The sequence below is a fragment of the Carica papaya genome, chromosome 2 (assembly GCF_054855325.1).
Source record: "Carica papaya isolate Zhongbai chromosome 2, ASM5485532v1, whole genome shotgun sequence".
Taxonomy (NCBI): domain Eukaryota; kingdom Viridiplantae; phylum Streptophyta; class Magnoliopsida; order Brassicales; family Caricaceae; genus Carica; species Carica papaya.
In genome coordinates, this window is record NC_142310.1 from 4,108,037 (window position 1) to 4,133,334 (window position 25,298).

The window sequence follows — 25,298 nt, forward strand, 5'->3', positions numbered from 1 at the left end:
AATATAATAGAAGATTCCTCTACATGCAAACTATTAAAATTTAACAAAAGAATGAATAAGTGAGAATTATGGAGCAGTTAGGAGTTCTTATCGGCTGGAATGTTCTTTTCTACAAAAAAGGAAAAAAAAGAAATGGATCTTTTCTTTAAATAGATGATACATATACAAAATATAATTCAACAAAAACTTACAATAAAAGAAATATTCAGTACAAATCAATTAACATCATCACCTTTTCCATACACTTCTATGCTATGTTTGAAATAAATAAATAAATATTTATATATTTTTTTAAAAAAATTATTCGGGATGAAAAAATTGTTGATCAAATGGTAATAATTAAATTTCAAGACAACTTTAGATAGAATTAAGATGACATATCTTAAATTCTATCAGAATTTATAGTTAAAATTGTTAGGAACTCAAATTTTTATTGTCTTGTAAGTAATTTCCACAAATAGATATAATTATTTTATATAAATTCTACAAATAAAACTTGTTTTTACAAAATATCTTTAATCATTGTTCAAGAATTAACATATACTAATAAAGCATGTTAGACAACAAGATAAGTGCGGAGCACACATTGGAGAAGGATTAGATATTCTAATCTCTTACAGTTACCAAAAAAATTATCCCTCTTAATCCCAAAAAAAAGTTTAAAAAAGCTAATGATCCCGAATGCAAACATAGAGAAATGAAAAATGAAAAAAATATCTTATTTCCATCGCAAGATTTTTTCTCCTAGAGAATCAAGCACTTTATTTTCTATATCCACTTATTCGACATTTGGTTACATCAACCTCTCTGGCTTCCAAACTTTGCAAAGTCTCTAGAACACTCATCTTTTTACTCTTTTGGCTCTTTAAGAAAAATAAGTTGACAGGCAGAAAAATGCCAAGTCTTTTTCTCAACCCAGCAGCCCTTGTATGGTACATTATTTCACATACATCTATACAAGCAAGTCCATCAGTCATACGCACACCTAAAACTTTGTTGAAGAGAGGAATAGCTACTAGAACAACTACCAGATTAGGAGAGTTTATCATCATGTTTAAAGTACCATCTAATCAGTCGGTTTTCTCTTCCTTCCAAGAATTGAAGCTCTCTGAAATCTGGGGCCACCCTTCCTCCACTTCTTGAAAGCTACCATAGAGGATTGAGCTGCCTCATACACTGAAAAAAGGCATAATAAGAACATAGGCGGCCATGTAGATAAACATGGTAAAAATCTAGAAGATCTATTCTTTGAAAAAGTAAAAAGAATCTCACAGTTTTTTTCTTCTCTTGTTAAAAGTGACATGAATTTGGAAGCTGTTGCATAAGCCATGGTGTACGCCTTGGTCAGTATTTCCTTATATCTGATCTTAAAGGAAGTTGAGAGCAAAATTGCTATGGTTCTATCACCAACTCTATCCAAAACAAAATTAACAGAAAAAGCTTAGTGGGAATTTGGTTTCTTTTCCACACAAAAGCTAGAAGCTCAATTGAGCATAAATTGATTATGTTTGCTATGTGCATTGCATCAGATATGATGACAGGAAATGTACTCTACCAAGTGCACATGTAGCAAAAATAATTGCTCCAGAGCACCAAAAGCACCTCTCTGACAATCCAAGTTTATTTATGGTCTCCGACATGCTAACCATATTTTGTAGATCATTATGCCAAAAGACTAGGGTATAGCTTTTTTTGTCTTTTTATGCAAGATCGGGGTGATAGACATCAGCTTGTGTCTAATATTGGTCATAAAAGTTCTAAACATGTTTGCCGTATTTCAATGAACCAAGATATGTTAAATGCAAGAAGAAGCTGCCAACAATTGAATAATTGAAATAGAAACAGAAACACTGTGAGAAAACTTGTTCGCTTCACATTTTCGGAAAATTGATTCTTCCCCAGGTCTGAAAGTTATTGTTAGGTACTGCCTCTATAATCTTGAGAAAATAAGTTCTAAATGCTCCTCTATCCAAAACCTAGAGCCCAGTTAGTCCAGTTGGATGCATTTTCCAGAAATAAGTGGTCCTCGAATCCATATCCCGCACATGGAAATAGAAAACAAGGGAGACTCATTCACATCCAAATGGCAAAACATTAAGTTTGAAACAAGTAAAACTGATAGTGAATGATTAATCAATAAAAAAATGCAACAGGACAATTGTGAAAGACTGTCTTGAAACAAAGTTTCTAGACATCATATTAGGTGAAACACTCATATGGTTCAGGGCATCATGCACACTGGATAACTTACATGTCCTTAGTTCTGTAGTCACTCCCTAAAATTAAGACCAAAAAAAAAGAAGCAAGAGACCTCTTTTAAATGTGAAATTAGAAAATGAATACCAAGAAAAAGATTAAACAACTAGAAATGCACAAACAAGAAAAGCTGGCTTGCAACAATTACTTACAATGGTTCTATCTTGCATCCAAATTCATAAAAGTAAGGACATCGGGAGTTAAGATCCACACATGCAGCATCAGCCTGGATTTCCAGCTTTGTTCTGAAATTAAGTACCACCCACAAATAGGTAAAAGGAAAGAACATATCAAATAAATCCCCATGTTTTTCAGCTAGATTTTTTAGTGCAACAAGAATAAGTGATTTGTATGCCTATAAAGCAAAATGAACATTCTATGTCAATGTTAAATAAGGACAGTATTTGCTAATATTTTGTGGCTTGACTTCAAGATCTAAATTTTACTAAAGCAATTCTGGATTCGGTCGTTTATTATCCATACTTCAAAAACTATGAAAAAGATTCTTCTTCAATAGACTCACTCCTTAATAATTTCCCTAGGATTACTATCTCAAGTGGGAAATGTAAATGCCACAAGGAGCTATTAGGATTCTCACTTTTGGTTGAAACAGGCGGGGACATTTATTGATAGCGCTTGCCTCAAGTGTAACTCCTGAGCAAGCCAGAAAGGAAGTTCCACCTTTGCACCCTGCTCAACCTGAGAATCACAATACGAACATTTTAAAACAAGCCGTTGCTCATCACTCCATCACACTTCAAGTCCTTAAACTTACACTGTTTGTTTCTGAACTGGGATCAATAGTCACTCCATTAACAGCCTTATGGAATACAACCGGAACAAACTGCAAGCAAGAACAAAAACCACCACAATACTAGAATTGAGAACCCGAGAGTGGGAAGGAAGACTATCCAAGATGCTGAGCCAAAGCATTAACCTCTTCCTCCATAAGAATGTCATCAATATTATAGTAATTGGCCATCCTCAAATCCCCAGTTCCTTATCCGTTAGTTTCTCAAGCTCTTCAAAACAGCACTAACTGAGTTGCAGTAGGACCAAAACTAACGTATTGCCAGCTCCTGAATTTAAACTCGCTCCCCGAGCTGCAAACCGAAAGCTTACTATAGTACACATACTTCAATTTCCAAAAACAAGGAAAACAAAAAATAAAAAGATGCAATCTCGTTCTTGAAAGAAAACAGCTATCAAACAGACTACGTGAAAGAAAATTTGATCTTATGCGAAGCAAGATTCGAGATTCAAACACGATCTATAAATAAAGAAGCACGCAATTGAAAACTTTCTATCATATACAGATCCCAATTTCACGGGACACACAAGTCCAATTCCAGCCCTAAATTCACAAATCCGATGCCGAACAAGTCTATAGAACTACTTACATACATGTGAACGTGATACATAGTGATATATCCACAGTCTCACATATGCTTAGCTGAAATTAGTTTAAAATCAGAGGAAATCAGGAAATCGTATACCTTTATCACACTTAAAAATGACAAAATCAAGCTATTGATGATGAAATTTGAATTTAAACGCTTAACTAAGAGAAATTTCATGATTCTCAATTGAATTAGGAATCAAATTAAGCGAAAATGCGAAGAGGAGAAAGAGAGAGGGAGAGAGAGACTTGCCTGAATTGTTCAAGCTCTTCTCTTTTGGCTTGGGGTGGCGGGAGGAACAAGAAGTAAAATGGAGGGAAACTCAAAAAACACAAAACTAGCGAAGATGCTTGTATGTATCGCGGTTGTTTGAAGTATTGCCCTTAATGAATATGAACCGTTCGATTAGGAGATGAAGATCAATCGGGTGCCATATCATTGAAACGCTGCGTTTGGGCTGGAGAACGTCTTGTTTAAATTAAAATAGAATTTAGGAATTAAGCCTGGCCTGGCCCAGTAGAGAATCAGTTTTCAATTATTAATGATTAGTAGAGAAGTTAATGAAGTTTTCAGAAATTAGTACAGGATTGAATTGTCATTCACATTTTAAATATTATCACTCCCTTAATCTTTCAAAATCAAATTTTTTATTTCCATTTCCAAAAGATTCAGTATTGGATAACCAATCTCCCTCTATCTCTAGTACATATATATATATATATATAACATTTTAGTTAGTGGGATTCAAGAATGGAAAATAAAATTGAGAAAACATACCCTACATGTAAATTTTTTCTCTCTCTAAATTTAACCTGTATCTCAACTTCTACTTCACCAGATTATACAACTTCAAGCATAAACTTTTTCCCATAAGCATAACTGTAATGTGAAACCATTCAGGGTTTAGATATGAATTTCAACACTTCTTTGTCTGTCCACCTCTATCGTCTTAGTTTCAATTTCTTTTCTTTTCCCTTTTTTTTTTTATGAAGCATGGCCATGCATAAAGCATTTCATTCTTCAATTTCCTGAATGGAGCTCCTCCAGGTTGCAGGTATTTCAGCAGCCTTAGTCCCATTGGATCTCACGGTGAATTGTCCACTCAGAAGGGTTCAACGTGGTTTTCCCATCAGCAGCGACAAGATCGTAAGGTGAGTCCTCTGAGAATTCAGTCTGCATAGACTTCCAATGAAGAGATGGCTTCCACTCTGCGGATTTTATCACTTTTAGTATCTCCTCCACGACTATTTTGCTCCCCTCGGCAGATAAATGAATTCCATCTCTGCAAGGTAGCATCTGGTAGTGTCAAGAACATAACATCGAACAAATATACAGAGCAGCATGAAGAAAGATAGGAAAAAAGATCAAACAAATATTGTCCTCTCCTTCATTTGGTGCACAAAATATATGGCTAAGCATGTTTTTTGTCCAGGTTATAAAAATTTGTCCAAAATTTAACCAGTTTCAACTTTTTCCTGATTATGGCACGCGTTTAAGTTTAATAACAAGTTTTTAAATTACCAAATGTAATAGTGAATGTTATTATAATTCCAGAAGCAAACACTAAAAAGAAACAATTCTCTTTCACAGGAAGAATAGAGCGGTGACACAGCATAAGAAAAAGGATTGCAAGAAACCTACGTAAAGCAAGTCTTCCAATCATCTCCTTTTTGAAGTGCAGTGAAAAGATCAACCACTTTTACATCCAGTTCCTCGCAGAGCTTTATACAAGCTTCTGAATACATTCCACATAGCTCATTTGTCCTAACCAGCTCACTTAGAAATTTACTGGTTCAGAAAATGACATAAGCATTAGAAAAATTTTCAAAGAAAGCAAGGTAAGGAAGGGATGCCAAATATGAAGTAGCTCACCTTCTGGTCTCACGAATTCTGTCCTCATCCACAGGAGGACAAGTAAGAGCAATAATCCGTATTGAATCCGAGAGACTCTAATATAAAAATTTTGATGTGTAAGAGTATAGACAATAGTTCATAATTAGAAAATGACCTTCCTCTTTCCATTTTCAGGTGGTCCAAAAACAACAAACGAGCAGAAAACACATAAGATTGGACTTATACTTGCATTTAAGGTTTCCTTCTCTGTTTCACTTCTTTCACATGGAAACTATTAAAAATGTATTGAATAGCTAGTGAGTCCAACACAGAGAAATTTTCTGCCTATTTACACTTAGCATTCCAGAAGCCAGTTGCTTTTTCCCTAAAAATTAATTTTTTTGTACATGTAAATTTTTCGATTTCATGTCATTCTCAGAAACTATATCATCCTCTCTTTTCCTTTTTCCGCCCTTTCAGAAAGAAAGAAAATACCAGCACATTCGGTGAGATTCTGTTTATCACCATCATGTATTTCCATCATCCTATAGAGATCAATCCCAAGCTATCTCATTTCTTTTGTGATAAAATGAAACAAAAGTGAATTATTCCATATACATTTAACTTCTAAATATCCAAATATGATATTATGCCAAAAAAGAATAGAGAGAATTCTTCCATGCTCTCTCTTCACAAAATGACTACTCCTTTGACATGTCAACCAGGGGCAAAATAGTTATGCAGTACCACATGAACATTAAGAGATTACCTTCAGATGAACTATAATCTTTCGCATATTCTCAATATATTCTGGAAGTGGTACATGGGGGCCGAGGCCAGATGGGTGAGCACCCATTGAATCATTACCACCAAAATAGACAATCACCAAAGAAGGCTGTATGGCTGCATCCTAGGGGAGGGAAATGAAATTTGATGTCAGTTCCAGAGTACCAATATGGAAGGAAACAAAAACCTGAGGCAATCTAATATTATGTATAAAAAATTCCAACTGCTATATAATTTCCTGAAATGGAACATAGCACACTACCAAGTCCAAAAACATGAAGAGCATCTAGTAAGAAGACCCCCCTTTCTAATGTCGACAAATTTAATAGGGAACTCAATAGTCCTTAAGAAATTTCAAGGAACTTGTATCTGATTATTTCCCCATTATCACTTAATATCCCAGTTAAGGCACCAAGAAGTTCAACCTGAGTACAAAAAAGTGCATAATACAGCAGCCTTTATGACATACAATGGCCGCAACAATTAAGATACTTAAATGTGTTTATGCACCTGCAGCATGCATTTTAGCAAATATATCAAACTGCAAGCCCTTCTTTTATCAAAGGGAAAAACCTTGTAGCATCTCAATTTTTCATATGCTCCCAAACTGTATTCCAATAAAGCTCTACTTAATTAATGCATTAATCTTTGTTAAAAAGTTCCTCAAGGAATACCTTCGGGAAAACTTCATTGAGGAACTGTACAGCGCGTGTCGAGTTCCAGCCATAGTATCCTCGCAAGATTACATCTGCCTACAGTAGACCAAGTAAATGATAAGGTCACACTAGGACTAATAGAAATGCATAATAGATACTCTTCCATTACTAATCATCATCAACTTGTCTCATTCGCAAGGCTATTACTGTATAATTTCTGGAAACATTAAGTTCATTCACTCCATGGGGTTAAAGGGTTTGAAATGGAAAGTAACTCAATTATAAGAATTATCTTTTGCTGTTTCCAAAGGTCAGGCAAGGTTGAGTTTTTTTGGTTCTACTACAATCCTCTCACAACTTTTAGTAATATATAGACCAACTCCATGATTTTTCATTTACCAAATCAGAGAATTAAGGTTCAAAATGTCCTAGTATTATGATGTTAAAATTCAGTTCACCGATGAGTTTAGACTAGTGTTGAATTCTTCATAATCATAGAACTCAAATTTGGGTCGTCTTCCCACATGATTTCTTTTACAAAAATCCCGATCCATATCAAACTAATAATTGAATTTGAAGGGAAAGAATCTCATTCATTCTCATCCCGTAGCTGAATTTGATTGCCCGGTTCTTACAATATTCTAAACACTATAACGTATGCTCACTACATGAGGCAATCTTAAAACTAAGCGCCGTAATGAAATCCTTTTTTTAGTCACGAAATCTAAACATAACATGCATTTTTCTAGGATTTGCCTCCAATAATAAAACAGAGGAAATTCACAGCATAAAAAACAAATTCTTCCATAGCTACACAGCACAAACAGGTACACATCCTGACAAAACCTAGTGATCTTCCCCGACTTTCCTCGAATTAAAACCAAAGCAAACACACAAAATAAAAGCCTAATCCTCCATAATCACTCACACGCACACATTTACATACAAATACATATATGTCTATCCGCATACAATAGGTATATCAACTTAGCCGTGTGCCCAAACATGTGTAAAACCAAACAACGGAAATGAAGAGGAGAGCGTAGAGAGAAGTATGCATACTTTGCGAGCGTAAATATCGGATAGAATAGCGCCCCAACCACCATTGCTGAAGCTGAGCTGGACGATGGAGGAGCCGAAGAGAACGAATTGAGGTCTTACCGGTCCCACCATCTCTCTTTCTTGATGAAGACGCAGAAGCAAGAGACAGGAATCACCGAGCTCAATTCACACTCCGGTTGGTGAGGAAAGGGAAAGAGGGCGCTCGCGTGCATTTCACGGTGTGAGTGGGGTTTAAATGAAGAGAGAGTAAAAGCAGAGCAGAGCAGAGCAGAAAGGAGACCATCAATACGGCTGCGTTTTTGAAGACAACTACACTCGCTTCCATAAATTGCCAGGCATTGGCCGTTTCAACTACCTGTCTTTTCAACTCGATTTAAAAATAAAGTGATTTTAAATAATTAAAATTAATTTTTTTATACCATTTTATTTATTATAACGTCTTTAGAAATATGTTTATTTGATTTTTTTTATTTTATTTTTTCGGCGTATAAGTAAGTGAAATTTATATACCGGTAGAGCTTACAAGTTCTTATAGATTTTCCTTTGAAAGAAATCTTTTTCATCTCCTTGAAGTTTAGAGATCAAAACTTTAATTAAACTAATTAGAATATAAAACTTTATACGATCAAAACTTTAATTAAATACATATATATAAATATATGTCTATTTCAAAGATAAAGCAATAATTCAAGTGGTAATTGAGAGCAACAGGAAAAGCATGTGGTGTTAAGGGTTGGTAAATGATCCACCAAACAGCCCAACTGTATGTTGCAGCACATTGATGAGCCCTGACTTTACAACAATTTAAATGAGAAAAATCAAAATCAACCTCACCATAATAAATTGTTTTGAAAAACGACTCATCTTTGTACTCCATTTCTATCTGAAATTCATGATTTATTCGTGCCAAAAATAAAATTGCTCCAAAATTTAAGGGTATTTTTGAAAGTATTATGTTTATATATATATATATATATGTATAACATTATTTTTAAGGGTATATTTAAAATAAGCTTAAAATACACACTTATTTTAATTATATCATTATGAGAATAGTACTTGGATGATAAAAAATTAAATTCATATGAAATTATGCATAGAACTCAAACTTAATATTTTAAGATTTATTAATTTTAACAAAAATTTTAAAATATTTTATTTTAATTCCACATTAAATTTTACACATGTTCGTTTTTTTGTTTTTTCTTTCTGAGAGGAGTACTAGTTTGAAGTAGAGATTTAATAAAATAGAGGAATTAAATTGGTTTTTTTTTTTTTCACTTTCTTTTTAAGAAGTTTCATCATAGTTTAGAAAGTACAAATTTATGGGTTCCATCTCCATTTATTTTCATAAATAAATAATTTTAAAAATAAATAATAATTTTTTTAATTATATGAACCAATCTGGAGAATTAAGAACAACTAACAAACTTTAAGTTATATAACATTGGAGTAAGGTGAACTCAAATACTTACACAATTACTTCCCTCACCCAACCACCCATATTGCTACTAACATAAACATATGTGAAGATAAGATACGTAACTAATAGACTCATAGGATTAATTTCAAGTAACAAGAAATATTGAATACAAATATAATATTTTCGTAAACTAAGTTCACAATTTTACTTGTGATTATTAATATTCTGATAGTTAATTATAATTTCCAACAATTATTTCTTTTCAAATATCAAATATTATAGACTCAAGCTTACTACAACATCCCTGAATTACAATCATTCCATTCTAGTTTCAACGCAAGCAAATCAATGAGTTATAGACAGAGTCGTCTCTAAAGGTTTTCATTTATTACCAAATTAATGTTTTACACAATTCATTATTTTACCCCACGCAAAGAATTTTACACCTTTTGAGTAAAACTCTATAGAAAAAATGTAAGAACCTTTGTATGCAAACAAGAGTGGAAAATACAATTTCATATTTGTCTATTGAAGAAATACCTTGCGCTGATGGTCCGTTTCCTCAACCATCCTGCAAGCAGAAGAAAGTTCTGAACCACGGAGACAAAGATTATGAGAGTCTCATGTGGGGTTCGAAAAAAATGAGGAGCAATAACGAAAAAGGAACTCTCTGTATATATGAAAAGTTTTTGTCTTTGTTTCTCATTTTCGCCATCTCAAAGCTTTCCTAAGTTGTAAGAGCCATAAAAGCATCCGCATTATAAAAAGTCTAGCTTCCAATACCATCTCTCCTGCCCAGATGTTTAGCCAACATAATAAAGATTTATTCTGTAACATTTTTGCCTCCACAACTGCCTCGGACGAAACTTTTCCAATGATCAAGAATGTTTCGAGAGAAGAACCCTGCAACTGTTCACAAATCATTTCAGCAAAAAGAGTCCAAATCTTTTTCCCAATGGAGAAAATGAAAACCAAGCTTCATCCAGAGAATACCCAAGAATGCTCCCAATTAAAGCACTAATAAGCCATCTGCACCTAATTTTTTCACTCTAGTATTTGAGTCAAATACATCTGCGTTGGGCTTCATTCATATTTATTATATTCCATTCAATTTCTAAAATATACTTAATCATAGTTTATACATTAAATAAATAATTAAGTAATTTTCACTTTTTCAATTTCCCAATAAAAACTGCTTATGCCTACTAGTCCATTAATGAATCACAAAAATACATAATTTGAATTAGAATAAAATTAATTTAGAATTTTTTTTATTCAAATGCCTATCATCCTTGTATTATATCCTCATTCATATTCCATAAAATTAAAATTTAGACCAGTCTCATTTTGTGCTGTTAAACAGCCAGGACATGTTTCCATGTGGAATCTCAAAGGTCAAGAAAGGCAGAACAGAAATCAATGGCAAAAAAAGAGGTGAAGCAATAGAAAAGTACCAGTGCATTGTTAACGGACCGCAGACAGTCATTTGTCTTCAACATTAACAGAATTACACGGGGCAATCTTCTAAGAAGCTCTGTAATTTGAGGGAAATACTGAGATGCATACATCTGCCAAAGAGAGAAAGTCATCGTGTCAAAAGACTGAAAACCTTCTAGCAATCATCCATCACATCCAAATAACAATAAATTAAAGACAGTCTTTACTTCATATAATTTCCATGGCTGGATACCAATGATAGTAAAAGCAACAGGTGAAGGAAATCATTAGTAAGAGCATAAAGTCTTTCTCTGGCATAAATATTAAAATAACCAAAGCTTACAAGCACCATCTATTCAATGGATTTTCACCTGTAATTCAGAACAATCACTATCAGTGCCTTGTATGACTAAATGATCAACAGCAGGGTCAACAACCCTATTCCAGGGCCTCATGGTAAGAATCCCAGCAAATAGCGCATATAGATCCTCCCCAGCACCCAATTTCACACTATTTTCCTTTATCGCATTAGCATCAGCAAATATCAAACCCTGTAACATTTTAAACGACAAATAAAAGTAGAGTTGCTGATGACAAGAAAACATAAGCACATCATGAACTAAGAGAAACTTTTACAGGAAGCAATTAAATACCTTCCATAGTGCAGCATAGTTAAATCTTGTGGTGAAATCTAGTTCCTTGTATAGACCATGATCTAGAAGTATCAACTGAGGCTTTCTCATGCCTGAAAAAAGAGAGAATATTCAAAATATTAAAATGGTGAAAGAATGCATAACTAGTCCTAAGTGGCCTTTCTAAATCCCAATTGGACACCGTTCGCATAAAAACATGATGAAACTATACAGTATAACTGCATTGCCGTTACAACTTACAAAACTCAAGTTAAAGGCAGCTGAAATGTAGAAATGTCAATGAGAGAGCTTCTAGCTGCCATGAACAGCTTAGATGGACGCATTTTCTCATAGATGGTTGGTCTAAACTAACAAAAGAAAAGGATTCAACACCATCTTTGCTCTGATTCAAATTGTAATATCTGAGTTCGGAAAATTGACTCGGGAAAAATTTTGTTATATTTTGAAAAAAATAAATTAAAGATGAGACTGAAAACAATTTTGGAAAAAAATTGTGAAAATTTTGGGTTCGAATGATGTTTTTGAAAGAAAAATCAGAAACTGAGAGTCAAAATGCAAATAAGAAAAATTTGGTCACACACAACTGTCCAGTCAGCAGCCTCGACGAATCGGAGCACGCTGTATGGCAAAGCACGCTAACTCGCGCCACGTAGGAGGCCACACTAGCTATCTGCGTGCCCCGCGATCGGACGACCCAGAAGCAATCCCGCACACGTAGACGGTTCGGATATGTTTCCCCTTTAGGCGAGATCGGACGGTCGAGATTAAACGCGATGAGCGGCCCAAATTAACGCGATATGGGTATAAATATTTTGCATCACACTGAACCCGAACCTTATCCGCCAGCCTCCTGCCGGATAAGAAGAATCAGTCGCCGTATAAGGGAGCCAACCGCCGACCGCCGTTGCACCGGAGCCACCTCTGATAGCTAAAAAAAGTAAAAATTCTCCTACCCGCTCGGAATTCAATTACGAGCACCCCTGTGGCCATATCGGAACAAAACAGTGGGTGAGCTGGAAACCGCGGGCAAAGCCCGGTGGAGCCGCCGCGGGAAAACCTGCAACCTCCTCCGATGAGCCACTTCCCGTTTCCCATTTCGTGCGATTTTTCCACCGTTATGTTCATATTCTGTTTTTTACAAGTTGATCGAAGAAAAAAATCTTAGCCGCAAAGGTGAGCCGGCGAAGCCGCCTCACCCAGAAAACTCCACCACTGGTAGGTTTCCGTTTTATGATTTCTTTAGCCAACCGAGACTCCTTAACGTATTTTTTCGCAGGAATATGTATAAAGTCGGCCGAAACCGACCAAAACCGGCAAAAACCGGTCAAACTGAGACAAATTACCGCCACAAGCGGAGGTGCTATCGCCGGAGCAAGGCGGTGCCGTCATGCTGGAATCCCAAAATTGGCCCAAAAGAATTTTTAATACTAATTTTGGATTTTTTGGATATTTTTATATACGTGAAGCATGTTTTAATCTCCACAGAAAAATTCAAGAAACTTGGGAACCACCAGTAGGCGCAGTAGAATGTTCGGTGTTTCGAACACTAATTCGGGTAAGAATCTTTCACCCTATTTTTAGGTACGTGAAGCATGTTTTAATTTCCACAGGAAAATTCAAAAAACTCGGGAACCACTAATAGGTGCAGTAGAAAGTTCGGTGTTTCGAATACCAATTCGGGTAAGAATCCTTCACCCTATTCTCTGTTATGGAATTGAAACTTAATAATCAATAATATAGCATTTTGTGAAATTTAAAAAAAAAATTGAGAATAATTACAAGTCACTAATTGAGCAGGAACTGATTAGTTATTTATTTTTCCTATTTAATTGATTATTTGAATTTACAGCTTTAAAACATGATAATATATTGGAATTGTTAAATGATTTAGTTGTGCTTTCTTGATGCATATATCACTTTCCTTGCGTAATTTATGGTTGATTTGTGAAATTTGAAAATAATATGCAAATGGAAATTGTTTGGTTATATGAATTAATGAATGGTTGTTTTACTGGATATCCTGAAAGATGGTGGACAGACCGAATACATAGGGAACCCTACCGTGAAAGTTACCTCATACCGGACGGGATATCAAGAGATGGTATTTTTGGTGCTCATACCGGACGGGTTATGGGAACGACCCGATTCATCCTCATACCGGACGGGATATGAGGACGGCCCGATTCACCCTCATTCCGAACGGGGTATCAAGAGATAGTATTTTTTGCGCTCATACCGGACAGGGTATGAGAACAGTCGGTTAGTTGACAAATTTAGATATTAGGTTCGCGCGTAGTGGGACACCCCTATGAACTCCTAGGGATACCAATAAGCAAAATAAAAAGGGAAAATTGTTGTTTTTACTCACTTGAATATGAGATCATAATGTTATTCGAGTTATTGTCTCTATACATCGGTTTTGAAAATTTTGCAACGATAAGCATGCAATAAATAGTTTTTCTTATACTAAATGAATTTACTTAAATTAAGAGGTTCATTGGTTGTTTTTATAATTTTTACCAACATTTGGTTTCTGTATCGATGAATAGTGTGATATTCTTATTGGGTTAGTGTAACTCACCTCCTCCCCTATTAACCATTTCAGATCAAAAAAACTAAAATTCAAATCCTGATCAGCAGGAGAACTGTGAGTAGGTGTCCCTCTGGATCCTATCAAGAATTAGTGGAGGTTAACATCTCTACAATATTTATTTACTATTTTCATATATTATTACGTTTTTTATTTTATGAACCACTGAGAAATAAATATTTCTGTAACCCTATTGAACATGCTAATTTATGTGTAAGGAATGTAAACTCTAACGTTATTATACGTTTCCGCATTTAATTTATAACCTTATTTTCATTTAAATTCTAGATTTTTACACAAATAGTTTTAAAATAAAGTAACTTTAAAATGTGTCAAAGAGATGATGAAAATGCCAAAACAAAGGAAAACCCTTACCTAGTATGCTCCTTTTACTAGAAGGCAATGGGCGAACAAGCAAGTTGGCAGCATGTGGGTCACAATGCACAAATCCATGTTTAAACATCATTTCAGCAAAGGCTTGACTAACCTGGAAGAGGGAAATGGAAATCAAAATCAATCTTTTTATTATTCTGAAAGGTTAGTATTTGATAATAAAGTCTATATCCTTTCTTTTTTGAGATAAAATATCAAACTTAAAATTGAACTATAACATTTTTCCCAACTTCAAATTCTGTCTTGATTACATAATCAACATTGTCAAATAAAACAATAGGCAGACTATCATATGCCACCTTGAATCGTATACCTTTGAAGTCAAAATATCATTCCTCATTTCATGGTCCAAAAAAAGAAAGTGACCAATATTCTACGGCCAAAATATGTTAGGTATAGTAATATTGAAAAACCTGGCCACCTTTCAAATTAATATATCTCTGGAAAGGAAAAAGTAAGTGACCCTAAATTTTACAAGCCAAGTCATGATAAAAGTATTGCAAGGAAGCTCACTATGCAAATATCAATTTCATGGACTTACTAGCTTTGCGACTTCATTAGGTCGGATTCCAAGTCTTTGAATTGTCTTCACATCATTCACTTGAGCACCATCTATGAACTCCATGGTTAACAACTTGGAGGTACTTAAATTCCAGTATACAGATGGTGCATAAACATAGTCTGCAAGATGAGGAGACAGCTTCCGAAAATTATCCATACATTTCTGACTGTTTTTGGCCTCAACAAAAAAATCTAGTTCCTGATTGTGACAATTATGATTGATCAATTTTATTGAAAATTACTGCAAATAAAATTGTATTAATGTGATATAAAGGAGAATAGGTAGCCTAGCAAAATTATAAACTTCTAAGAACCAAAATCAGTTGTCAAAGGATATTATGCTGAAAATAATTGGAGAAATAGTGATCCTCAGCATTTGATTTAAAAGAAGATGAATATCTGAAATTACTTTAAAAGAAAGAGAGATGGTCAATCTTTAATGAAAAAGAGGAAAAACATCAAATTGTTTTGAGTTGGAATACAGTGCATACATGCATGTGTGTGTAGATTAGATGAAAAGCCCAGGGAAAGAGATGAACTGACAAATAAGAATGTGGAAAGCTACTTGCCTTAGGTAAGCTTTCACGAATTTCATCAATCAACCATCTGCACATACAAATCAAGGAAATTCAAAATTAAAATAGCAGTTCAGAACAAGCTTAAGACAACATAAACATAGACATATACAGATTTAAAAAAAGGAACCAGCAAACTTAATGTTAGCAATTTTATGACCATAAGCATTTTATAACTTTTGGCAATCTAGGTACAATAAGTAGCAAATGAAACCAGTTATAATTGTACCTATAATCAAATGAAGGGAAAAACCAATGTAGAGTATTTACGATGAATTCCACAGTGGCTTGATCTGCAGCTGCTGTATCTGTCATGTGAGCATGTTGAACCTGAATATTGAGAAATATTTGGACATGAAAGGTCTCATGAGAAATTGGAGATTTAAGTAAGCATATTTGTGATAAATGTGGTTCCACCTAGAAAATATAAACCAATTTGGTGTAAATAAGGCAATATTGAGACCTTCACAGCAACTTTTTGGCCGTCATTTGTATGAGCAACATGGACTTGTGCAAGGGAAGCACTTGCTATAGGAGCAGGGTCAAATTCTTTAAAAACCTATACATCGAAAGGCTTGTATCAGGCAGCAAGTATAAAAATTCAATTCAAAGAATTTTTTTCTCATGAAATATGTGAACAACAGAAGTCAGCTAGCTTTCAAATCAGAAGGATAGATGCAACTTAATTATAGTTATTCCATGATATGCTGCAAAAATAAAAACAAAAATAAAAATAATACATACTTTATCCGGTGTCTCCCCAAGCTCTTTCTTGAATACTTCACACACTTGATCATATGATGAAACAGGACACTTATTCAGCATGCTCTCCCTCATTACCTGGACATACTCTTGAGGTACCAAGTATTCCTACATACCGAAAAACAGAAGTCCATTGCTTCATGCTAAGTTGCCAACAACTGAATAAAGGCAATTACATAAAACTCCTTTCAAACTTAACACAATAGAAACCCATTTCCCTGCTTTAGATAATTAAGGAAGCAGAACAAATGCATACCAGCTGTCCTAGATGTTGACCAAGCTTTATATATATTCCTCCATTTTTGAAACAAAGTTCTTGAAGTTTCCGTGCTGACCTCAGGTGAACTTCATGTTTGACTTTTAACCTCTCGCCACTTCCTTCCGGCAAACCCCATAAAGAGTATTGATAATCTAATAATGCGCATTCAAACAGCATGATCACAACACTCGGCTCCAATAACCCGCTACATATTCACACTTATATGAAAAGAACGCATATAACGACAGACAAAAACATATTCTTCACAATGCACCAAAAAAAGCCTCTTCCAGTAGTTGTAAACTAAAAAATGATGGGCAATCCATCAACTACATGTTCCTTAAAGTATCTTATTGTCAATACGATTCATATTCTATGAACACAGAGCATCCTTAATTTCTTGTTTAGAACAAAAGCAAGAGTTCCGATAAATTCTTCACCTATTACAGAACCATCACTATGAAGCAAACATAATCTGACAAATTAACTCCAGAAAGGGAAAAACAAAAGCTATAATTGACCAGAAGCTCATAGCATTCAAATTTAAAGCGCAAAAATTATCTTGTGCAGCGTTGTTATATACCAAAAACAATAGAAGCGGCGGTCAAGGCGTCCCGATAAAGGCGGACGGGAACGGCAGTGCAGAGCTTCAGAGTGGTAGCTGGATCCTCGGAGGAAGCAACGGCGGCTGCTCCAGCTCCGGCACAAATCGCTGTGGTGGCCGCGGCCAGCCTGGCTCGGGCGCGCCACAGGGATCGTGTGCTCATCTCTGCTGCTAGGAAGAACAGAGAGGAGGAAGACGCAAAAACACGAAAGCAGTTCAACGCACGAACAGAAAAGCGTAATTCTCGGCCCAAAAAACAAGGTAGATCAAGGAGGGAACTAAATCCTATATTTTTGGAATCTGAGAGTCCGAGAACGTGAATTGGGTTTTATTGTGAAATTAAAATAATTAGTTTGTCTAATTCTCAATTGTTAATGTTAAAATAAATAAATATTAAATTTAATATTCTTTTTTAATTTTTATTTGTTATATTTTTTCACTATTTTTATTTTTCAAATTTTAGAAATTAAACCATTAGATTTAATTTAATTTTTTCAAACTATTCTCACTAATTTTTAGATTTAAAAATTGATAGTCATTTTCAGATACGATGTCTTTTCTCGTAACTAATTAATACATGTCCGAAGGGGGAAACAAAATGAATATGGTAAAATTTTGAATAAAAAATAATATTTTAATTTCAATTTAATTCGATCTCCAACTCAAATTAGAAATTTTTATAATTCATTCATTAACTATAAAGAATACAAATAATATTACAAAATTTTAATATAAATAAAGTTTATTTTAATTATGTATCAAGTAATAAATTATAATTCAATTACATATGAGACATAAAAATTATAACTAATTTTTAATTACTAAATAACTAATTTTTAAAAATTTAATGAAATAAGATATCTTTTTCTATGTCATACCGCCAAATTTCAAAAAAAAAAAAAAAATTATCAAGTAGAGATCTTATCAAGAAAATGAAACGTATCTGCTTAAAGTTCTATCTGCAAGCAAGAATGAAATAAACCATGAAATCACTACCGGTGAGAGCTTGGACCTGTTTCAGAATCACTCCCTAAACTTCCACCCTCCTATACTGTACATGGAAACATCCAAAGGAAACTGGAAACCAAAGCTAGAAGTCAGTATGAGAATGGTTACCAGCGGGCACCGGCCATTTTTGTTGCTGATCAGATATTGGAAACACCAAATCCTATTGCAGCTAAGTGTTGAAACTATTTCTCACAGTCAGCTAGTTTACATGCCTGAGTTCGACAAGCTAAACTCGTCATAATATTAATTGCAGCATGTTAAAAATCAAGAGTTCCACCCTTGGATGATCCAGAGCAAGTGCTGGATGTCCCATATGATGTCCCACTTGAGCCATCAACTGGAGCCTGATTCAGACATTCTAAACCCAAATACCTGCGCTTGTGTAACTTGAATGAAAAAGTTGTTGCTTCGAGAATTACAGGCACCTGTTGACAAATTCAAGCAAACCAATGAACATAACAAGTAAAACAGTTGTACCTTCCGCAAATTTTGAGTTTCAAAAGTTCCTTTTTCTTAATTTTTTACTCTGCATAAAGAAATATGGTAATACATTCAAAGTACTAAGAGGATACAAACTCGAATATAAAAGTATTTACAGAAGGTATTGATCTTTTTCTTTTTCTTAATCTCATCTTTGTTTTGAAAAACTTTAGGTAAAACTACATTTTTAACTCTTCTGATTTGACCTCATTATAATTCATTTATATGTAATTTTTTCTGATAATTCAATATCTTGACAGTTGATATTTTATCTTTTTGCATAAAACTGTTAGTCTTTAGATGACACTTACATTTGTTTGAATTTCTAAACAAGTATTCATTGAAGTTCAAAGCTAACTAAATCACAATTGAAGCAAATAAAATTACAAGATAATAGTAAGTATTTTGTGTATAATGACGAAAAAACAAACCACAAGATACTGAACTGTTATAAAAAAAAACACAGAGATAGGACTACAATTAGGTCAAACCATAGAAATGAAATTGCAATTTGCCCAAAATGTACAACAACTGGTGTTCTTTCTGGAATATGTACCGTAAACAAAAAATTGAAGCAAAGATTGGTTTTCTTGGTACCTGTGTGTTGATCCGTGCTACTTTATGTACGTTGAGGAAGCCAACCATATCTTGGTAACCAGTTAGGAGTTTCGCCAACTCTTTGTCTTCATCTGAGGAGAAGCATCCATTAAGAACTATAGTTACATGCAATCGAGACCAAAAATGAAAACAGATGGACGAGCTGCAATTTGACAGTAAACCTGGAATTGCTTTGACAGAAAGTAAGGTGTCTGCCATGTGCTGCAATCGTTTAGACAAGGATGCTGAAAGAAGGGAAGGCGGAAAGGTTACAATGGCAACACAATTTGAAGATGATAACATGCTTTTCAGAAATCTAATGAACGAAAGAATATCCCATTCCTGCAAAAGTTAATAAATTTATGGTCAGAAGTCAATATTGGAGCTAGCACAGCAAAACAAATCTACATAGAGCAGAACTATTATCAAAATGGGTTCTAAATGAGAAGAAAATGCAACAGGAATGTCGATTGTGTGGAAAGTGAAAACAGATTTCAAGAATGTTTCTCAAACGGAAAAGAGCAATAATTTATGACAATTCAAGATAAATATGGAAGATAAGAAACTTTAAAACAGAGGCTCAAGCTATTAAGAATTCAAGAGCAAAATGCAATCATAACTGACCTTGTTGGTGTATTCACATTGTGATGCACAAAATGACTGAATGGCAATTCGACCAACTCCTGAGATGCTCTCATCATTTCTGCAGCATGTTTCCAGAAGAAGGCAAGAAAAAAGGGCATAAAAGTGAGTAAATTATGAACTGGAAAAAAATCTCACTATATGGACCAATTTAATAATAAGCATTACAGCAGCAATACTACAAAGAGCATCTAACAAAGTCAGTTAACAGCGACATAGAACATATAAAATCTAATGAGAAACTTGAGGGAGAAAAGAGGAAAAGAAAAAGGGAAAGGAAACAAAACAACCATGGCTGAGGGAAGAAAGCGGGGGCAGGGGAAAGCAAGCAAGGCATACTGAAGACGAGCAACATAGCTTTCAATTCAAAGCATGAATAAATATCTTAAGGAAGCATATGATCATACCTTGGAAATTGAGCCAAAAAAGAGGAAATACGTTCCCGAAGAGAAACAAGATTTGGTGAATCTTGGATGCTAACACAATCTATACGCTGCCCACTAAGAAAGTGCCTCTCTAGGGGCTTTCGCAAGTCAAAGTCATTGCAATATTCGTGCTTGGCGTCTGTATGACAAGGTTTCATGAGACTTGTAGCTCAAGAGCCATGTAACATAATACCATTTAGAAACAGTTTTATCTTTTGAGCTTGATATAAACCAAAAAGTAACATACATAATTTGTACAATTTACGAGTATACAATAGTTAAGAGATTTCTAGACAAGCTTACCTCTTTGAACATCGAAGTTCTGCTGATTTTCACCAAAATACTTTCTGTACTGCCAGGCAATTCTCAACCCCTTCTCCTACAATGTTTTGCAGAAATACTACTGAATTCTTAACATTCACCCATGTTGGCAAATCAAATAACTTGCAAATGACAGGCACGAGGAACTGAAGATGAAATGCACCTGATCCAAATCACGCTCACGCGACTTATCTTCTTTCGATAAGGCAGGGCTTGGCAAAGTACCCAAAAACCCTCTTGGGTCTTTGGACGGACTAGCGTAAAGAAGAGGCTGCCCATGAACAAGTCCTTGAGACATGAAATTCCGTAACAAAAGCATGTGATGAGGTGCTTCTGGATCTTCCATCACCATGACAAGGCTTCCCAGAGGAAACCCTCCACCTAGTATCTCTACATATAAAAGACAATAAGTTTCAGCTCTAAGGGAATGTTTGGCTAGCTTTATCTTTTTCAAAAGGTGACAATGTAAACTCTCTGATGGCACGTTAAAAAATTATATCACACATTTAGTAAATAACAAATAGTTTATAAGATAGTACAACATCTTTAAAGAACTGTTGGGTATAGCTTTTACTTCAGATGGTTTATAATCTCTCCAAAAACACCCTGCAAGAACACAAAAATCTAAACTGCAAACTTCACATAAAGTTGTAAAAGCAATCTTACTCATCAATACTCAATTCAACTTTAAGAAGAAACAATTAAATTGAAAATGCAGAAAATTACTATCAAGGTCAGGAATCCCAGATGAGACAAAGGTCGTCCCATTAGGACCATACTTGAGCCCTGGCGTCTGGCAGGCGGGTGCAGCCGACACATTACGAGAAAAGCTGCTTCCCCGAATCCTCGTAGCAGCCATGGCAGATTCCTTTTTCTTCTCGGAATATCACTCTCTAGAATTCAAAAAACTGCAACAATTAGCTTTTTAACTTACAAATAAGGCTTGATCACGATTTAAACAACATGGTTTCTTATGGGTTATCGAAAGTTCTCTGCTACGAGTTGTGAATACTAACAGGCATTTCATCGAGCATTTATCGTGCAATGTAAATTATAATCGTCATAACACAAACCAACAATGTCACGAGACTGATTTTACCCGGCCAAGGTATGATAATATTCTCTGCTTCCTCTTTTTCGGGAACCAAACATCACATTCAAATCTTAGTTAGGTTCAGAGCCTTGAATCTTACCTTGTCTTCTCTCCTACGATCAAAAGCTAGTTCAGTAGTTCTGCGGAGAGAACAGAATTTCGGAGACAGGCCAGCTTCGCCTCAACGTAAAACGCACCGTATATAGTTCGGCAACCATACGGTGCGTTTTAATTGTTAGGATCCTGTATTCGGGCCCATATTAAATCACATCGCGGTTCTGACCTCTTTAGGAGTATTTGAATTCCCATTTATAGTGTATTATCGCTTATGAATTCTGTAACAGCATCTCTTTATGGCCCATTTCACTACAACCAACTAAATAAAAAAAATTAAAAACATCCTAAACCCTCGTATAGATATACATATAAGTGCGTGTGTGTGTGTGTGCATATATATATATATATATATATCTTGTAATGCAAGATAACACCCTATAACTATTGTCATGATTTGCGTGGATCTACAAGAAAAATGAGCAGCAAATACAAGAAAATATGCAAGAGAGATCAAACAGACAACTACTCCAAGAAAACCCTAATATGGTTTGTGTATTTATACCTCTTATAGTGTACCTACACATTATACATCAATATTTCTATATTTAATTTAATACATATATATTTATACCTGTACACACGATTATCACACTTGTCAGGATCACACATCTTATTTTTTTAATCACATGTAATTCTCAAAATAAATTTTTTTTTTTTTTAGTTCTTAAATAAAATTAGTGATCGATTATATAAATAATTTAATTTATGATAAATAAAATAAATAAATATCTAATTTCTTATGATGTCATCATAGAATTAATAATAATAATAAGATGGGTGATCAATATCCAAAAGATGATGTATTGAATCTGATGATCAAAGCATATATACACTAAAAAAATGTAAAGAAACATGAGATATTTAGACTTCAAAAAAAAAAAAAGGTTTACTCCTAAATGGCAATTGATGGTAATACACAACACACCACTTCGCATGCCTAAAATCTTATAATATAAAATTTAATGGGCCCGAATTGGATAAGTAAAATCTTATAATATAAATTTATGTACAAATTATTATAATGGAAAGAAAAAAAAAATTAGTATCAATATTTGAAAAACAATATTAATATTAAAAATATCTTACAAGATAAGTCCTTCCATTACAAATTAAAAATTTTATAAAAAAAAAAAGGTATTGTCATGTCTTACTTTTCTAGAAAGAGTACAACGCAAAATCAAAAACCCTTTCTTAATTATTTAATTATTCACCTAATTATAATTATATAGACTTAATCCTTATTCCGTTTAGACACTTGATTAAGGAACCCATTTTTTTTGTTTTTTTTTATAATTTTCTTTTGTCTATTAATATTACATAAATTAATTATTATTATTTATGGAATAACAAGTTAATTATGATTTAATATTTGCCATAATTTATATAATAAAATACGTGGTGGATAAATGTTGGTACTTATTTTGTTGTTTTTGGGTAATTTGGAGTGGAAGCTTCAATATGGTTTCTTATTTGAAAACGTTAATTTTGTTTGTACTTTATAATTCCATCTCAATATTATAGTTAGCCAAATTTTGAAAAAAAAAAAGAAAAAAGAAAAAAGAAAAACGTGTACCTTATAGATTACGTATCATGTTTTTTTAAAAAAATAATAATTAATTAACAATAGGAAATTTACCAAAAAATATATTTTGACTATAGTTAGTAATTCCTTTATGACTTCTTAATTATCTAGTTTATATATATATATATATATATATATAGAGAGAGAGAGAGAGAGAGAGATTTAATATTATATTACAAATTTAATGTGTGATTGAATTGAATTCACAGGAGTCTTCAATTATATAGTTATTAATTTATATTTTTTATTTATTGTTGAATGAAAAAAATACGTTATTTAAATAAAGATTTGATTAATTTCAAATTAAAATATTATTATTATTTAAAATATTGGTAATGTCACAGTTTTATTATACAACTCACGAAATTGAAATAAAAAAAAATCTAAATAATTATAGAATTACAAAAAATGGTTCAAGATACGGAGATTAATCTTTTTATTTTAATATTTATAAAATTAAATTCATATGATAAAAAGTACAAAATATATATTCATACTAATGAATATAATATTTAATAATATATTTATACAATGTACTTAGACATATATATTTATATTTATATTTATATATCTTCATTTAAAATGTAACTGAAATCGAAATATTGTTATATAATATATATGTGTGTGTGTATGTACGTAAATAATATGTGTATCACAACATGCTCCACCCATTATAATATGCATGGCTCACACATGGTGCAATTCTAGAAATTAGAGAGGGAGTGGCTTGCAATGTGCGATCTTGGACTCTTCATAGCCCGTCCAAAGGCGGCTCTATTCCATGCTGACACATGATCTTGTTTGCTTGACCGCTTGATCAAGAAGAATTCAAAATATATACATACAAATATATATATATATATATATATTACATGTCTATATACTTAAATTAATTAAAATAATTAAGAATATGAATTCAAGCCCACCTGAGTTTTGACCAACAATTTATTAAAATTAGGCTGCTATTCTCAATAGTCAATCCCTCAATAAAATTCAAGCAACAAAAAAAAAAAAAAAGATAACCCAACATATATTTTAAGTAATTTATAGAATCTTTATAAGAAAATTGTATTGTTATTTATAATTACGTGATATGATTTTTTGGGTTCATTGTACCAATCAAGTTTATAATTAAAATTTCATGTGATAAATGTTGCCACAAAAATTTACTTTTAGTTACTGTGGTAAAAATCTTAGTGTAATCATAAAATAATTTTAATATCTAATAAATTACTTTTTAAAAAAAAAAAAAAAATCTATAAAGCTTTTGTAGATAGAACCTGAATTGGGTTAAGTTAATTACTGGTTAACTTTAATTGAATTATTAAGATTCAATTCACTAATTACATGGAATGCAAGTGGGTAAAATGTTTTAACAAATAATTATTTAAAATCATTCAATATAATTGTTAAAAGCAAGCTGAATGATGTAACAGTATGTATCAACATTATAGCTATGATAACTTCACAAAAGAGTAACCGTAATCGTATGCTTTCTGGTTTTCTCTAAACTTATTATATCATCATTCAATTATTGGATATCGATCATTCAATACGTAAATATTACTTATAATTTTGTATATTTGATGTATAAATAATTGATTTTATGCATACTTTAATTAACAATATTATAAATTTGTATTTTACTTTATCAATTGATGAATTACAAGTACCTATAATTTTAATTATATTAAAGTTTATATCTCATTTTTATTATATTTTTAATTTATAACGAACGAGTTAAAATTTAATCAAAATTCAACACAATGTAATATTTATAAAA

General features: G+C 33.3%; 4 protein-coding genes across 12 annotated transcripts; all 4 read right to left on the reverse strand.

Annotated features, from left to right (window-relative positions):
* Positions 1-698: 698 nt before the first annotated feature.
* On the reverse strand, positions 699-4,045 carry LOC110819324 (DNA replication complex GINS protein PSF3-like). Of its 5 annotated transcripts, none has more exons than XM_088212820.1 (8): positions 3,909-4,007; positions 3,657-3,709; positions 3,194-3,359; positions 3,032-3,100; positions 2,855-2,955; positions 2,409-2,501; positions 1,273-1,412; positions 699-1,176 (listed from the first exon to the last, which is right to left on the reverse strand). In XM_088212820.1, the coding sequence occupies exons 3-8, from the start codon at positions 3,236-3,238 to the stop codon at positions 1,067-1,069; spliced, it is 558 nt and encodes a 185-aa protein (XP_088068946.1). In that variant the 5' UTR covers positions 3,239-3,359; positions 3,657-3,709; positions 3,909-4,007; the 3' UTR covers positions 699-1,066. The 5 variants fall into 5 exon arrangements, with proteins under 5 accessions (XP_088068946.1, XP_021904171.1, XP_021904169.1 ...); XM_022048479.2 differs by having other exon boundaries at positions 3,661-3,709; positions 3,909-3,991; XM_022048477.2 differs by lacking the exon at positions 3,657-3,709 and having other exon boundaries at positions 3,909-4,045.
* A 354-nt stretch (positions 4,046-4,399) lies between these two features.
* On the reverse strand, positions 4,400-8,284 carry LOC110819132 (SGNH hydrolase-type esterase superfamily protein). The gene is made up of 6 exons (XM_022048212.2): positions 7,994-8,284; positions 6,950-7,027; positions 6,259-6,399; positions 5,529-5,605; positions 5,298-5,444; positions 4,400-4,938 (listed from the first exon to the last, which is right to left on the reverse strand). Exons 1-6 carry the CDS (start codon positions 8,102-8,104, stop codon positions 4,725-4,727), a joined length of 768 nt encoding a protein of 255 aa, XP_021903904.1. The 5' UTR covers positions 8,105-8,284; the 3' UTR covers positions 4,400-4,724.
* Positions 8,285-9,784: 1,500 nt separating this feature from the next.
* On the reverse strand, positions 9,785-17,556 carry ATH9 (ABC2 homolog 9). 2 transcript variants are annotated; one of them, XM_022048569.2, is made up of 12 exons: positions 17,230-17,556; positions 16,644-16,798; positions 16,370-16,495; positions 16,089-16,184; positions 15,855-15,955; positions 15,620-15,656; positions 15,031-15,249; positions 14,472-14,583; positions 11,507-11,598; positions 11,225-11,404; positions 10,871-10,984; positions 9,785-10,325 (listed from the first exon to the last, which is right to left on the reverse strand). In XM_022048569.2, exons 1-12 carry the CDS (start codon positions 17,411-17,413, stop codon positions 10,119-10,121), a joined length of 1,623 nt encoding a protein of 540 aa, XP_021904261.1. In that variant the 5' UTR covers positions 17,414-17,556; the 3' UTR covers positions 9,785-10,118. The 2 variants fall into 2 exon arrangements, with proteins under 2 accessions (XP_021904261.1, XP_088068947.1); XM_088212821.1 differs by lacking the exon at positions 17,230-17,556 and having other exon boundaries at positions 16,370-16,545; positions 16,644-16,777.
* A 615-nt stretch (positions 17,557-18,171) lies between these two features.
* ELO1 (Paxneb protein-like protein) lies at positions 18,172-22,195 on the reverse strand. 4 transcript variants are annotated; one of them, XM_088212825.1, is made up of 9 exons: positions 21,823-22,195; positions 21,503-21,616; positions 20,887-21,113; positions 20,706-20,781; positions 20,385-20,541; positions 19,960-20,038; positions 19,518-19,677; positions 19,336-19,427; positions 18,172-18,683 (listed from the first exon to the last, which is right to left on the reverse strand). In XM_088212825.1, the coding sequence occupies exons 2-9, from the start codon at positions 21,540-21,542 to the stop codon at positions 18,516-18,518; spliced, it is 999 nt and encodes a 332-aa protein (XP_088068951.1). In that variant the 5' UTR covers positions 21,543-21,616; positions 21,823-22,195; the 3' UTR covers positions 18,172-18,515. The 4 variants fall into 4 exon arrangements, with proteins under 4 accessions (XP_088068951.1, XP_088068950.1, XP_088068949.1 ...); XM_088212824.1 differs by having other exon boundaries at positions 21,917-22,194; XM_088212823.1 differs by having other exon boundaries at positions 21,450-21,616; positions 21,823-22,192.
* Positions 22,196-25,298: the final 3,103 nt, after the last annotated feature.

Excerpts from the sequence above, each read along its gene's own strand:
- LOC110819132 (XM_022048212.2), bottom strand. The coding sequence starts at position 8,104 with ATGGTGGGACCGGTAAGACCTCAATTCGTTCTCTTCGGCTCCTCCATC. Across the intron at positions 7,028-7,993 it reads CCGATATTTACGCTCGCAAA|GCAGATGTAATCTTGCGAGG; the intron begins GTATGCATACTT and ends GGTCTACTGTAG. Across the intron at positions 4,939-5,297 it reads GATTGGAAGACTTGCTTTAC|AGATGGAATTCATTTATCTG; the intron begins GTAGGTTTCTTG and ends GCTACCTTGCAG.
- LOC110819324 (XM_022048477.2), bottom strand. The coding sequence starts at position 3,238 with ATGGCCAATTACTATAATATTGATGACATTCTTATGGAGGAAGAG. Across the intron at positions 3,101-3,193 it reads ACATTCTTATGGAGGAAGAG|TTTGTTCCGGTTGTATTCCA; the intron begins GTTAATGCTTTG and ends TCTTGCTTGCAG. Across the intron at positions 2,956-3,031 it reads CCAGTTCAGAAACAAACAGT|GTTGAGCAGGGTGCAAAGGT; the intron begins GTAAGTTTAAGG and ends TGTGATTCTCAG.
- ELO1 (XM_088212823.1), bottom strand. The coding sequence starts at position 21,582 with ATGGCTGCTACGAGGATTCGGGGAAGCAGCTTTTCTCGTAATGTGTCG. Across the intron at positions 20,542-20,705 it reads GAACTTCGATGTTCAAAGAG|ACGCCAAGCACGAATATTGC; the intron begins GTAAGCTTGTCT and ends CTTGTCATACAG. Across the intron at positions 19,428-19,517 it reads TTCTGTCAAAGCAATTCCAG|ATGAAGACAAAGAGTTGGCG; the intron begins GTTTACTGTCAA and ends GCTTCTCCTCAG.
- ATH9 (XM_022048569.2), bottom strand. The coding sequence starts at position 17,413 with ATGAGCACACGATCCCTGTGGCGCGCCCGAGCCAGGCTGGCCGCGGCC. Across the intron at positions 16,799-17,229 it reads CGCCGCTTCTATTGTTTTTG|ATTATCAATACTCTTTATGG; the intron begins GTATATAACAAC and ends GCGCATTATTAG. Across the intron at positions 15,956-16,088 it reads GCCAAAAAGTTGCTGTGAAG|GTTCAACATGCTCACATGAC; the intron begins GTCTCAATATTG and ends CTCAATATTCAG.